This window comes from Rhinatrema bivittatum, chromosome 8 (assembly GCF_901001135.1).
Source record: "Rhinatrema bivittatum chromosome 8, aRhiBiv1.1, whole genome shotgun sequence".
Classification (NCBI taxonomy): domain Eukaryota; kingdom Metazoa; phylum Chordata; class Amphibia; order Gymnophiona; family Rhinatrematidae; genus Rhinatrema; species Rhinatrema bivittatum.
The window spans coordinates 75,512,650-75,526,001 of record NC_042622.1 but is presented as its reverse complement, the minus strand read 5'-3'; the positions used below and the strand labels follow the sequence as shown (position 1 = coordinate 75,526,001).

Genomic DNA, 13,352 nt, shown 5'->3' with positions numbered 1-13,352 from the left:
CCTAGGCGGTGGTGAGGGAGCAGTGTGAGAATGAATGGGAGCTGCCCGGGGGTCAGTGTGGGTGTAGCATTATGTAATCCACAAAAATGTATGTGTATATATTTAAGGAAACATACATAAATTGTCGAAATACGTTTTGTTCATTTAACATTTAACCTTTAACCTCTGGTTTGCTAGTAGACTGAATTACTGTGTCATGAAATTATGTTTGTCTAAAAGGTGTGTCACCAACAAGAAAAGTTTGGAAAGCTCTGCTCTAACCTGATGTGCTTTAATTGGATCCTTGAACACTATGGAATGAGACTCATAGCAGAAATGGATGCATTGCATTATCCAGTTTGACAGCATTTTCTTTTTTACTGCTTTCCCCGGGGCATTTAGGTTGAAGGAGATGAAAAGTTGTAAGGTACGTCTGACTGCTTGAGTTCTCTGTTTGTAATATGCAAGTATTCTCTTGCAGTCTAATGTGTGTAGCTTTCTCTCCCTTTTATTCGCGTGAGGTTTAGGAAAAAAGGTTGGTAATGAAATTGCTTGGTTTAAGTGAAAAGCTGAAACCACTTTCGGTAAAAAGGATGGGTGAGTCCATAGCAGGACCTTGTGATGAAATTGAAGGTATGGATAATTAATTACCAAAGCCTGGAGTTCACTTACTCTCCTGGGTAACGTGACTGCTACCAGGAAACGTACCTTCAAAGTAGCACTCCATGGGTTTAAAGGGAGCCCTCATTAGGCTGTCTAGGACAACATTCACAACCCATGGAACAAGAGGTTTAAGTATTGGGAGGTGAATATGCAGTAACCCTCTCACACTTCAAAATTAATGGATGAGAAGAGATTGAGGAACCTTTATCTCTGACGTGAATCGCTGCTGTAGCGCTCAGGTGAGCTCAGATTGAAGTCACTATTAAATCCGAAGTAGAAAGAGAGTGTAGGTACGCCAATAAAGCTTTTTGGGGAGCAAGTGAAGGGATCAATGCTCTGTTGGACATACCAATTAGAATATCTCTTCCATTTGAAGGAGTAGTTCCTTCTTGTGGACATTTTCCTAACTGTTTTGTGATGGCAGTTTGAGATAACCTAATATCTCCCGCTCAATCTCCATGCTGTGAGTTGAAGAGAGGAGTACATCGGGTGAATGAGCATCCCCTCCTCCTGGGTTAGAATTCTTGCACTTTTTCCTAGAAACAGTGGTGGTTGAGTCGTAAGCTGTATTGATCGGCAAACCACGATTGTCTCAGAGCTATTATCATTTTTGCCTTGTCTGATATACATTTCTGTATTGTTCGAGATATGAGTGGAATTGGAGGATAGCAATAGAATAGGCCTTCTGTCCAAGGGATTAGAAACACATCCTGGGATATTCTGCGATTGCGGGGAAGAATCGAACAGAAGGCCTCCACCTTTGTAATGAGATCCTTGTGAAAACATCCACACGAGGAGTTCCCCTTGTGTGGAAATTTCCGCTATTTCTCTGATCCAGAGACTATTCACGCAGATGAAAAATTCTGCCGAGTTTGTCCGCTTCGGTGTCAGCCAACCCTAGCAGGTATGATGCTTGGAGATATATTCTATTCTGTTCTGACCATTCGCAGATCTGGACCATATCTTTGCAGAGAGTCCTGGAACCTGATCTTCTTTTGTTTATATAGAACATGGCTACTTGATTGTCCGTGCAGATCAGTATAGACATTCTTCGAAACGTTGACTGGAATGTGTGACGTGCATGTTTTATGGCTCTTAGTTCCAAAAGATTTATCTGTAGATGGCTTTCCACCCAAGACCATAGGCCTTGGGTTTTCCACTGAAGTAGGTGGGCTCCCCCATCCTTTCTTTGATGCATCTGTTATAATGATCAACCTGCTTATCGATGGAAAAATAAACATTTCAAAAAAAAAAAAAAAGAAAAAGAAATCCATATGTAAAGTGTGTGTTTTGTAACTTAAAAATTCTTGTTTGAGTGGGTTGAAGTTTATGAATAGTTGAGAAGATTTTCTGTAAGACTTTGTTCTCTCCAAATAGCTCTTCTGAATTTCAAGGTCTGAAGAGCCTATTTACCTTTTTTGGCATGTGATCTTGAAAAATATGTTGAATCAACCTTTGTATTAGCAACATATTTTTCAAGATCACATGCCAATAAAGGTAAATAGGCTCTTCAGACCTTGAAATTCAAAGTCCCCTCCACGCCTCTTGGCATGGAGGGGACTTTGATCGCCTCCTACTTCAGTCTGAACAACATTGGATACATCGTTTACAGTCCTTACAGCCGCAAGGACTGAACACCAATTCAGATTTACAGGTGTTTCTCTGACTGATTTCAGATCAGTACATCATGACGTTACCTACCTCCCATTGGTCACGCTGGCATTAGTTTGGATTGTTAAATCTGGCGCGATTGCTGTCTGAGTGTTGTCTGTCTTCTTGAATTTATGCAGGAGACCGGATAGTCCCGAGTAAGGATTCTACCTTTCCTTTTGCTCCGTCAAAGATAAGTACAGTCTGATTATATATAAATGATTTTACTATTATTTTTTCTTAGAAATGAAAAGTGACTGAAGACGCATGTGTAGAGGCTTGAATAGCACTAATATCTGCATTGTGCTTCTGACAAGACGGAATTGTATGAAAATATGATCTTAGGCTCCTGAAGAAGCTGTTTGTCAGCGAAACTTTGGCCGCAGTAGAGCCATGTTTCAAGTTTTGTTACTCCGCCTCTTGTAAATGAAGTTGCTGCATCGTTTTGAAGCTAGCAAGGCTGGTTATAAACATTTAAAAATGACTGCAAATGATTGAGAAGTCCGGGCGCTCTTTATACTTTTCTGAGAGACGCCGTCTGGCTTGCTGATGCAGTTCCTTCTCCATCTTTAGATGACATCATGTCAAGCAATGCATATTGAGACGTCTCTATTTAACTTTTAAGTCATAGTTAAATACAAAACAAAATTAAAAATTAAAAATTAAAAAAAAATAATAAAAAATAATAAAACATAACAAAAAAAGTTTTTCAACTTGGACTACAGAGCAAATGTGTTTTATGAAATAATAGCTTCCCATTTTTGATTTGATTATTACTTTTTTTGGGTTTGCTCAGCTCTTTTGGTGTTGTTAGTTAAAGGAGTTCAACATGGATTCCACCAGGACCAATACATCCATTAATCGATACATTTCAGCAATTAGTATTATGGTATGTTAAAGATTTAGAACAAAAAAATGAAAAATTTCACAATAATTTAGATAAAATGTTGCGAAATGCCATTTTTTTGCAGGCCAGAGATCAAGAAATGGTGATTAAACTGGCTGACAAGAGTAGATCCATTTTCATGATGAATAGGGAAGATTACATCAACAAAATCAAACGTCAACTAAGCGATAGTACCACATATAAAAAATTGAAACAAAAATCCAACTAAAACATTGCAATATACAATCAAAAAGATTACAGACAATGGAAAACAACATTTTTTTTAATGTAAAAGACTAAGACTAACAAATTTTAAATTTTTAATGTAAAATGACTAAGACTAACGAAATCATATTACCCCCATCTCGAGAAACCTACACTGGCTCCCAATTAAGTTAAGAATCTCTTACAAAGTACTAACAATCATACACAAATCTATACACAAGCTCATTCCACTGGAACTCAATATCCCTTTTCGACCACATATACCCTCCAGACCAGTGAGAGCAGCTTATAGAGATACTCTCCTCGCCCCACCCATCAAAACCTCTTTAAATAAACGAACTCTATCCACAGCGGGCCCCGCGCAATGGAACTCTCTACCTCCAGAACTCCGGCAGGAACCATGCCCAATCACCTTTACAAAGAGACTCAAAACTTGGCTATTCGAACAAGCTTTTAATCTATGCCAATAATCTCCTCTCACCTCACCTTACTATCATACAAGCTATCTGTCAGATTCTATCAGATTTTATATCAGTTTAGCTTTCCAAATCTGCAGTCAATCTATCCAAATATGTGCTCCTTGTACCGTGACTCTATTTAATCCAATAAGCACCTAGATATTTAGCCAGGTTAGTCTTAGCTCCACAAAAGAATCTTATTACTTTATTTTTATTCGTTGTACTTTATTCCCCAGTTCCTTGATCCAAGTTTATCTCCCTGTTCTATGTAATCGCATTCTTACATGCTTGTTAATGGTCTAATGTAAACCAAAGTGATATTTAACTTTGCTACATGAATTTCGGTATATAAAAATGTTAAATAAGTAAATAAATAAAAGAGCACAAGTTCTTAAATCCCAAGTGTCTATGTGTTCCAGAGATATATGTGTTACCTAAGATCCACAAAAAACTCTTGAAAATCCTCCTGGAAGACCCATCATTTCATCTAATGACTCCGTTATGGAATCATTATCACAATATGTAGATTGGAGAGAATTTGTGCAGAGAGGATCAACATATATACAGGATACAGCACATTTCTTGCATATGTTTGAACCATTAACAGACAGCATTCAAGATTAATGGCTAGTCACTATAGATATATGATCTTTATATACATCCATTCCACAAGAAACAGCACTGGAAGTTATAGAAGAATTTTTGAACAAGAGAGAATGTCCACATTTTGTACCAACAGATTTCATTTTACAATTATCTGGTATTGCACTGAAGTAAAACTATTTTTGTTTTCAAAATGAATATTTCCAACAGATATCTGGAACAGCCATGGGAACCACAATGGCTCCTTCAATTGCTAACATGTTCATGATGAAGTTTGAAGAAACACGGATTAATTATGCGGTTTTTTTGGGGGTTTTTTAAACAGAAAATCACCTTTTATAAATGGTATATAGATGACATTTTTATGGTGTGGAGTGATAGTGAGAATAAATTCAAATTATTTGGGAAATAGATTAAAACCTGTGATGACAACATACAATTTCCTATGAATTACCATTTCACTGAAATTCAATTTTTACACATTTTGATTAGAAAAACAGATGGAGAAGTCGCAACGAGTGTTTTCAAGAAAACAACGGATAAAAACACCTTGTTGCATTACACCAGTGCACACCCGCTGACCTTAAAAAACAGCTTGCCAGTTTCTCAATTTTTAAGATATAGACGTAACTGTACTGAAAAAAATCTTCAGAGAAAAATCTGAAGAATTAAAGCAGTTAAAGCAAGAGGTTATCTGAATAAATGCATTAAACCTGCTTTTAAGCAAGCTCTGGATTATGATAGAGAAGCACTAATATCAGCAACTAAGAAAAAGGATGATCATGAGACAGCGACAAGTGTGACAAAGTACTCTCCGATTTCCAGAAAAATTGTTAAAAGCATCCGTTCGCACTGGCAGAAGTTTTGAAGACATCGGTTTCGGGATGGCATTCTCGAGAAGTAAAAATTTCAAAGAAATATTATGTCTGGCAATGTTACCAAAAAGAAAGATGAAGGATGCTTCCATAATAAATGGTAAAAATATACAGGGACACTACAATTGCGGCCATTGCTTGATTTGCAATCAAACCTTACAAATTAAAGAATTTACTGGTCCAACCACACAACACATCTACAAGCTTCAACATTTCACTACCTGCTTAACGAGTTATGTTGTGTATGTTATTATATGCCCATGTCAAAAAATCTTTGTGGGTCAAACAACAAGATCTTTGAGACAGCGCATTGGTGAACACAAGAGCTATCTATGGAGCACAAGGGAAACTGCACCAATTGCGCAACATTGTTTGAAAGAGAAACAAAGTTTAGAGCAGGAGTCCCAGACCACCGGTCTGCGGACCAGGACCAGGCCGTTGGGGTTTTTTGCCGGTCCGCGGCGCCAGCACTAAACACTGACAGTGTGCTCTGCTCTGCGGCGGCTCAGAGCACACTTTGTGGAATGGATGCTGCCCGCTGCCCAGGGCCGGTGGAAGCACAGCATTAGGGGGCGCCGAGCCGCCGCTGGTGGATCTCATCCCACTGGCGGCTGAGCGGTGAACTACTGCTGTGCTGTGTGCCGGATACACACAGCAAGAAGATCAGCAGGGCCATGGTGGAGCTCACGTCACCACGGCCCAAAGAAAAAGGTCGCGTCTAAACGTGCAGGTGCTCCTCCTCCTACCTGCCCGCGCGGCCCCGGAAGGAGGAGGAGCATCAGCCACTGCAGGTGCTCCTCCTCCTTCCTGCTCGCGCGGCCCCAAAAGAAAAATGTTACCGGAGCTGCGCAGGCAGGAAAGAGGAGGAGCATCAGCTGCGTGCAGAAGAGGAGCAACGTGGCCCGAGAAGTCCAGGGCCAATGCAAAGCCCATCCTGTGGTGATCCATAAAGAAGAGGCCCAGAGGTGAGAGAGAAGCTGAGGGCCTGTAGAGTGTGTATGTGTACGTGTATGAGATGAGTTGAGAGACTGTGTGTGGGAGTGAAGACCTGAATGTTTGCAGAGAAAGCATGTGAGAGCCCCTGAGTGTGTGAGAGACAGCATGTGACAGTGAGAGCGAGCCTGTGTGTGTGAGAGTCAGACAGCATGTGCCAGTGAGAGACTGTGTATATGAATGATTGTATGAGAGAGAGCATGTGAGAGTGAGTGTGCATGAGAGAGAGAGAGAGAGCGCATGTGAGAATGAGAACCTGACTGTGTGTTTGAGGGAAGAAATAGAAAAAAAGACAATATAAAAGGAATTGGCAAAAAATTAAGAAAGGGAAGGTGGGGGGAAAAAAAGCCTGTGACCAATCGATTAGAAAACTAAGATCAGACAGCATATGTAAAAAAAAAAAAAAATTACTTTTTGCTGATTGGCACATGTAATCTTTGGGAATGTGCAAGAGTAGCACTTTCTCTATGCGGATCTCACAATGTACAAGATCAGCATGGAGGAACTGGAAGCCCACAGGGCCTGCACAGAGGAGGCAGCAGAATGGGCTTCAGTGCCAATAGCAGCAATCAGCACCTCCCCAATAGCCACGCGGCAGCAGTGACAGTGGCAGCAGAGGAATGAGAGAGGCTCTGAGGTTGCTGGCAAAAGAAAGAAAGGGGGTCTCTGCCTTTAGTGTGTGCATGTGTATGAATGGGAGTCTGTCCGGGGGTGTATGTGTGTGAATGCATGGGTGCCTGCCTGAGGGTGTGTCTGTGTATGAGAATGAATGGGTGTCTTCCTGGGGTTTGTATGTGTGAGAATAGGTGCCTGCCTGTGTCTGGTGTATGTGTGTGTGTGTGTGTTTGAGAATGAATTGGTGCCTGCCTGGGGGTCTGTGTGTGTGAGAATGAATGTGTGCATGCCTGGGGGATGGGGAGGGAGTAGTGTGAAAATGAATGGGAGCCTGCCTGGGGGTCAGTGTGAGAATGACTGGGAGCTTGCCTGTGTGTGTGCATCCCCAGGATGCAGTAAGAACTCATTGCCCCTTGCAGCTCAGGTATAAAAGATCGGATTTCTGCTGTGCTAGGACTGCTGTAAGTAAGAGGCAGGGAAATGGGAGTAGGCGATAGGTAAGCAAGGAAGGCAGGGTCCTGAACTTAAATGTAATCCTGTGCGCTGAGCTTAGCCCAGGTCTTAGCTCTCATTTTCAGGTGCATCTTTCAGCACTGGCATGACCGTGGTAATTAAATGATGAGTATGCACTAAAATCCAACCCCCTCCATAACCCCACCCCCATATGACCAAAGCTCCGCCCCTGCCCCACCCCCACTCCACCCTGCCATGGAAAAATGGTCTTGCTTGAAGCCGGTCCCTGGTGCAAAAAAAGTTGGAGACCACTGGTTTAGAGGATTTGAAATGGTTTGTGATAGATCAATTTGCACAAGATAGAAGGGGAGGAGATCGTGAACGAGTGTTGTATCACAAGGAACAGAAATGGATATTTAGATTGCAAGCTGAAGAACCGGTTGGACTTAATAGTAAAAGAGTGTTTTACCCTCTGAAGATTATCTTCCCTGTATACATTAACATTTTTTCGTGCACTAAAATGTTTAACTAAGTGAAACTCAACAGCACATCCTTAATAATTATGACACACGGCTAAGATCCCCCCTTGCTGAGATGTATATAATCACAAGATCAAGCCTTTGCAACCTGATTTGCCAAAAACACTATTTCAAATCCCAGAGACTGATGAATGAAATCCACTTTCCCTTTTGAATCTATCACAATATGACTGATTTGAAAATATTGGAAGGAGAGTTGTCTTCCATTGGTTCTCTCAAGGTCATCTATTGATAAGAGTTCCCTTTTTCAAATAGTTGAGAAAACATAAAAGGTTGAGGTTCCAGTCTGAAAGGTTCCCATATCAATGTTCCCATATCTCTACTAAAACTCTGTACTATGACTGGGATGTATGATGTATAAAAAAGGGAATATTTTGGCTGCCTTACACACACTTCTTCAAACTGCATTATAAATAAAGGGCTATAAAAATATGTATTAAAAATGGTCCAATAATAGCCTATCACCTTATATAATTTGTAGGCATTCTTTCGGCAAGAAACATCTTATGCCCTGGTTATGTCCAGAGGTCTATCTTTGACTCCCTGCGTTGCAGAACTCTGGAAACACATTGTGGCGGGGAAAACTGAGTGCTGGCATCCAGATTTGAGGAGCCAGCAGTTGGACACATCTGTCTGAGTACCTGGACAGACTGACAGTTGGAGGCCAATGTACCAGAGGAAACTGAGTGCTGGTGCCTAGAGATGTGGAGCTGGCAGTCGGATACACCTGTCTGCTGATTTGTGGAGACGCTAAATGGTGCTGTGCCTGCATCCAAAACCGTGGAGCTGGCAGTCAGCCACACAGCAAAATGCGCATTGTCCACTTAGAGGTCAGGAAGAGGACACTGCCCAGCTTTTGAACCAAGGTCCCATGAGCTAAAGAATCTGATTTAATCTGTATATTCTCTGGGTGTATAGCTTTTTCAATGTGTTCTTTTTAACTGACTTTCTCTCTGCCAAGTAGGTGCCATATAATTAAAAAAGTAATTTACATACCGATTTTCTTTTAAAATAACTAACAATTTTAACTAATTACATCCACATGTGAGAGCCACGTGGTTTCAAAGCCATGTATCACAGGAAGAAAACTCAAAAGTCATGCGGATTGCAGTCTGAGGAGGTACAATAAACAGAAGCTGAAGGCTAAGACATTCAGAGCTAGACTGTAGCTACTTACCATGTCAAGAGAAAAGAGGCCTGTGAATGTTTTTCGTATTCGATTAACTGCCTCAGGTTTAGTGGGTAAAAACCTCTCCAAAATTCCTGGCCTACTCAATTCTTGCTGCACCTTTTTGGTTCCAACTAGCTGAGTAGCGATGTCTGGACATTTCACGGCTTGGGAACGTTCCATCAACAATCGTGCTTCCCAGCCCTAATATGCAAAACAAGCATTGCAGCATTAGTGTAATTGTACCTCTCAGCATTAATGTACACTGTGGAGTAAATTCATCCATTTAGAGGAGGAAAAGCAAGTCCTAGTCAATAGTTATTTCAGAAGGTTGGCCTAAAATCTTATAAATTATCATGAGTTTGGAGGAGACTCTTTAGAAACCAACATAGCTGAGAATAAGCCAGTAAGCATATAAATGACGGATTTCATACAGAAACAACTTTGTATTCTGGAGCACATCATCTGCCTTACATAGATTTTCATTGAAAGGATGGTGGACTAGATGCTTAGTAGAGAAGGTAAGAGCCAAAACAGCGGCAGAATTCAAGCATGCCTGGGACAGAAAGAGAGACCTTCCTGGCAGGCGAAGAACACAGACGAAGCAGGATCTAAGACTGTGCATTCTTAAGTAAAGGGCCTTGAGGGCTCAGGCGCTCCAAACTGGGAGAGCACCACACAAGTTGGCCCATGCTCCAACTCTACTGCCCTGAATTAAATTTCCCTTAAGTGCAGCATACAAAGCCTCCCAGCTTATTTATTTAAAACTTTTTTATAGCGGCATTAGTGGGACATCATACCGGTTCCTATCTGAACAAAAGATGGAAAATACATAAAACAGGGACTGGGGGAGGGATCGGCGAGAAAAGTGGAGGCCGAAAGCTAGCACACAGAGCAACAAACAATATGTAAATAACAGGATAAATATCAAAACTATCAAAATAAGTAAAAGGATTACAGACTCAAAGCTATATACATGGGTTCAGGTCAGATGATGATGTCGCTTCAGGTTGATGAAAAAGGGAACTAATCTGGGTAAGCCTGCTTAAAGAGCCACGTCTTTAATTTCTTTTTGAATTTGGTGGTGCATGGCTCGAGGCGGAGATTTGTAGGCAATGAATTCCATCGTGAGGGACCAGCAATGGAGATAGTACGATCCCTCGTAGAGGAGAGGTGTGCCTTTTTGAGGGAGGGCACATAGAGGGTTCCTTTATTGTTTGCTCTGGTGGGGCGGTTGGAGTGTGTAAGGCTGAAAGGAACATCGAGCCAGTTAGAATTGTGAATGTATATAGATTTATGGATGATGGTGAGGGTTTTTATATAGGATACGAGAGGGGATGGGGAGCCAATGGAGATCTTTAAGGATAGGGGTGATGTGGGCTGATACTTGCTATCGCATTCTGGAGCATTTGGAGCGGTTTTATGGTGGCGTAGGGGAGCCCTAGGAGGAGGGAGTTACAGTAATCCAATTTAGAGGATAGAGTAGCTTGGATAGCAGTGCAGAAGTCGTGGGTATGGAGTAAGGTTTTTAATTTTTTTTAGCACATTGAGCTTGAAGAAGCCCTCTTTGAGTATAGTACTGACGTATTTCTTCAAGTTCAATTGCTGGTCTAAGAAAACCCCGAGGTCTCTTACAAATGGTTGAGCAGAGATGGAGTTGAATGCTGGGTCATTTGCCAGGAAGGGTTTAGGAGTTTGGTGTTGGGAGATGAAAAGCAGTTACCTTCCATAACCATCCATACCACACAAGATCCAGTAGCAGACACAGTGAGAACCTGTCTCTCTCTGCTGTCGAGTACTCTCCAGCATCTGTGCCAGAACCATGAGCAAGTTCAAAATTGATGAACCCAAACTTCCTGCATGCTTACCTTCTGTACCACGAGATCAGGATGCAGAAGAGCCAGCCTGTCAGTTTTGAATTTGCTGGTGGTGCAGGCACAGATGCTGGAGAGTGCTCAACAGCAGAGGGATGAGTGCTTGCTATTCAGCTGAATTAGCTGAGGTAGAAGCAGGGGCAACGAATGCTGTGGGTGGAAGAAGGGACTGATACCATGGGGTGAGTCAGGGAAGACTGAACAGGGGAAGAGGGTGAAATGTGAAGAGTAGAGCAAGGGACCAGATGCTGAGAAAGAGGGGGATAAGGCAGCTGGGGGGAATAGAGGGAAGAAGAGAGAGACCAGATGCTGGGAAAGGCAGGTGAAGAGGAGGAGGGTGATGATGATAGTGGGAGACTTATATGCTGGGGAAGAGAAGGATGGAGAGGCAAGAGGGTAAATGCTTGAGAATTGAGGATAGGGAGGTGGAAGGGGAAGGGGGAAGAGAGAGAAAAAGATTTGTTGAGGCAAGGATTAAGAAATTTTGAGAGAAGAAAAATTATAGAAATGACAGATAATGTGGAGATGGAGGAATAGTATGAGCTGTAGGCCATGGGAGACAAAGAAAAGTAAATAAAAGAAATGGAAGGTAATAGAGAAGAAAATTAGAGAGAGCCAAAAGATGTAAGAAGCTAAAGTGGAATGAGAACAGACATCAATGAAGGGAAGAGAGATGAAAGCTGAGAATCAGAAGATGACGTGAGGACAGAATACCAGGGATCAGGCCCAGGACAGAGGTGAAAGGGATCAGGGGAAAGAACCCATGACACAGGGAAAGAGAGAGGTGGGGACTGGAGATGGCAAAGAAGGAGATGGCAGAAGATGAAGAGGAAGATGACTGGTGATGGGGGTTGAGAAAGAGGATCCTGAATTTGGAAAGGTGGGAGAGGGGAGGTAGGAATCCATGGAGGTAACATTGGAGGAAACATAGGAAAAGGAGGAAAGGAGAGCAGGTAGAAAAAGGAAATGTGTGTGGAAGGGGATAAGGAAAAAAACAGAAATATGAAATGCACACTTCTATTCAGATGTCCCAAACTTTACCACATAAAATTTAAATATGTCTTTCCCCTCCTCCAACTGACCGGCCAAGTTTTAGCTAGATAAGTCATTATTTAAAAACATGGGCCAAGGGCATTCCAGGGCATAGCAAAGTTAACTGGCTAACTTAGATATGCCTCAGAGCATTCCTAATGTTATCTGGCTGCATGTAGTTGCTATTTAACTGGTTATATTCAAAATATAGCCAGTTAAAGCAGCTGCGAAATTGAAGAATAAGAACAATGTTTGAGGCCTTGAGGCCCAATCTCTCAGATCCCAACCCCAGAAAATATCCCCCCCCCCCAACTCATCAAGTTTAAAAAAAAAAAGTATTGGGCACTAGCACCCTAAGGTGAGTCCCCACCCTCACTCCTGATATTTTCAGGAGAATCCCAAATCCCTCCTGCCCCCACCCTCTTGCAACCTCTCTATGCCACCCTCCCGAACCCTCATAAAGCCAACCAGGAGCAAGATGGTGTCCTACCTGCTCCTAGCTACTTCAAGTGTTGCTCTGACAGCAATGCTAGAAGCATACGAAAATGCCGCTGTCAGAACAGAGGCTGAGAGCAACATCATCATCATACACTTCCACCGTTGTTGCATAGTAAATGCTGCAAGCAGTTCGAACTAGGTAAGACACTGCCATGCTCCTGGATGAGGCTTTGGGAATCATGGGAGTAGTAGGCAGGGTGGAATAGAGATTGCAGGTGGGCAGGGGGGTGCTGGAGGGGCTTGTGATTTTCCATTAAAAAAAAAGAAATCAGGGAAGGGGGTGACCTTGGGGCACTAGAGCCTACTACCTTTTATTTATTTGGTGCGATGGAAGTTGGAGGGAGGATCAGGTGCTATGCCTGCATTTTAAAATGTTTTCTGAGATGGGGGATTGGGCCTGAAGGCCTTAAAGATTTATTTTTTTTTTAAATTTTGCAGCCACTTATCTTTTTTTTGTTGTTTTTTAATTTCTTTGAACTTTATACATTGATACAATGCTAAAAAAACAAAACAAAAACCAAGAAAAGGGAATCATACAGCTAATAATCAGCAAAGATACAATATAAAGAAGAAAAACAGCAGATTACCCAACCTAAAGTCCACATAATATGACAACAAAAGAAATAAGAAAATATTCATCAAATATTCAGTGCTGAATGACCAAAAAAAAAAACCTACTTAAATTGCTCCACTACCCGAAGTTACTCAGCTCTGTTAGTTTTATCTAACAAAAAGTCTATAAATGGACTGGATCGGTAAAAATAAAATTGTTTCTTTGGAAATTCACCAAGCATGTACAAGGATATTTTAAATAGAAGGTAACTCGCTGCTTTAAATGCAG

General features: G+C 41.7%; 1 protein-coding gene across 1 annotated transcript in view; it reads right to left on the bottom strand.

Annotated features, from left to right (window-relative positions):
* Window positions 1–13,352, bottom strand: part of GSS (glutathione synthetase) — a 153,080-nt gene that overhangs the window by 42,825 nt on the left and 96,903 nt on the right. Inside the window, exon 10 of the mRNA XM_029614256.1 lies at window positions 9,117–9,311. Coding sequence (XP_029470116.1) covers window positions 9,117–9,311 — 195 coding nt within the window. The remainder of the gene's footprint in view (window positions 1–9,116; window positions 9,312–13,352) is intronic.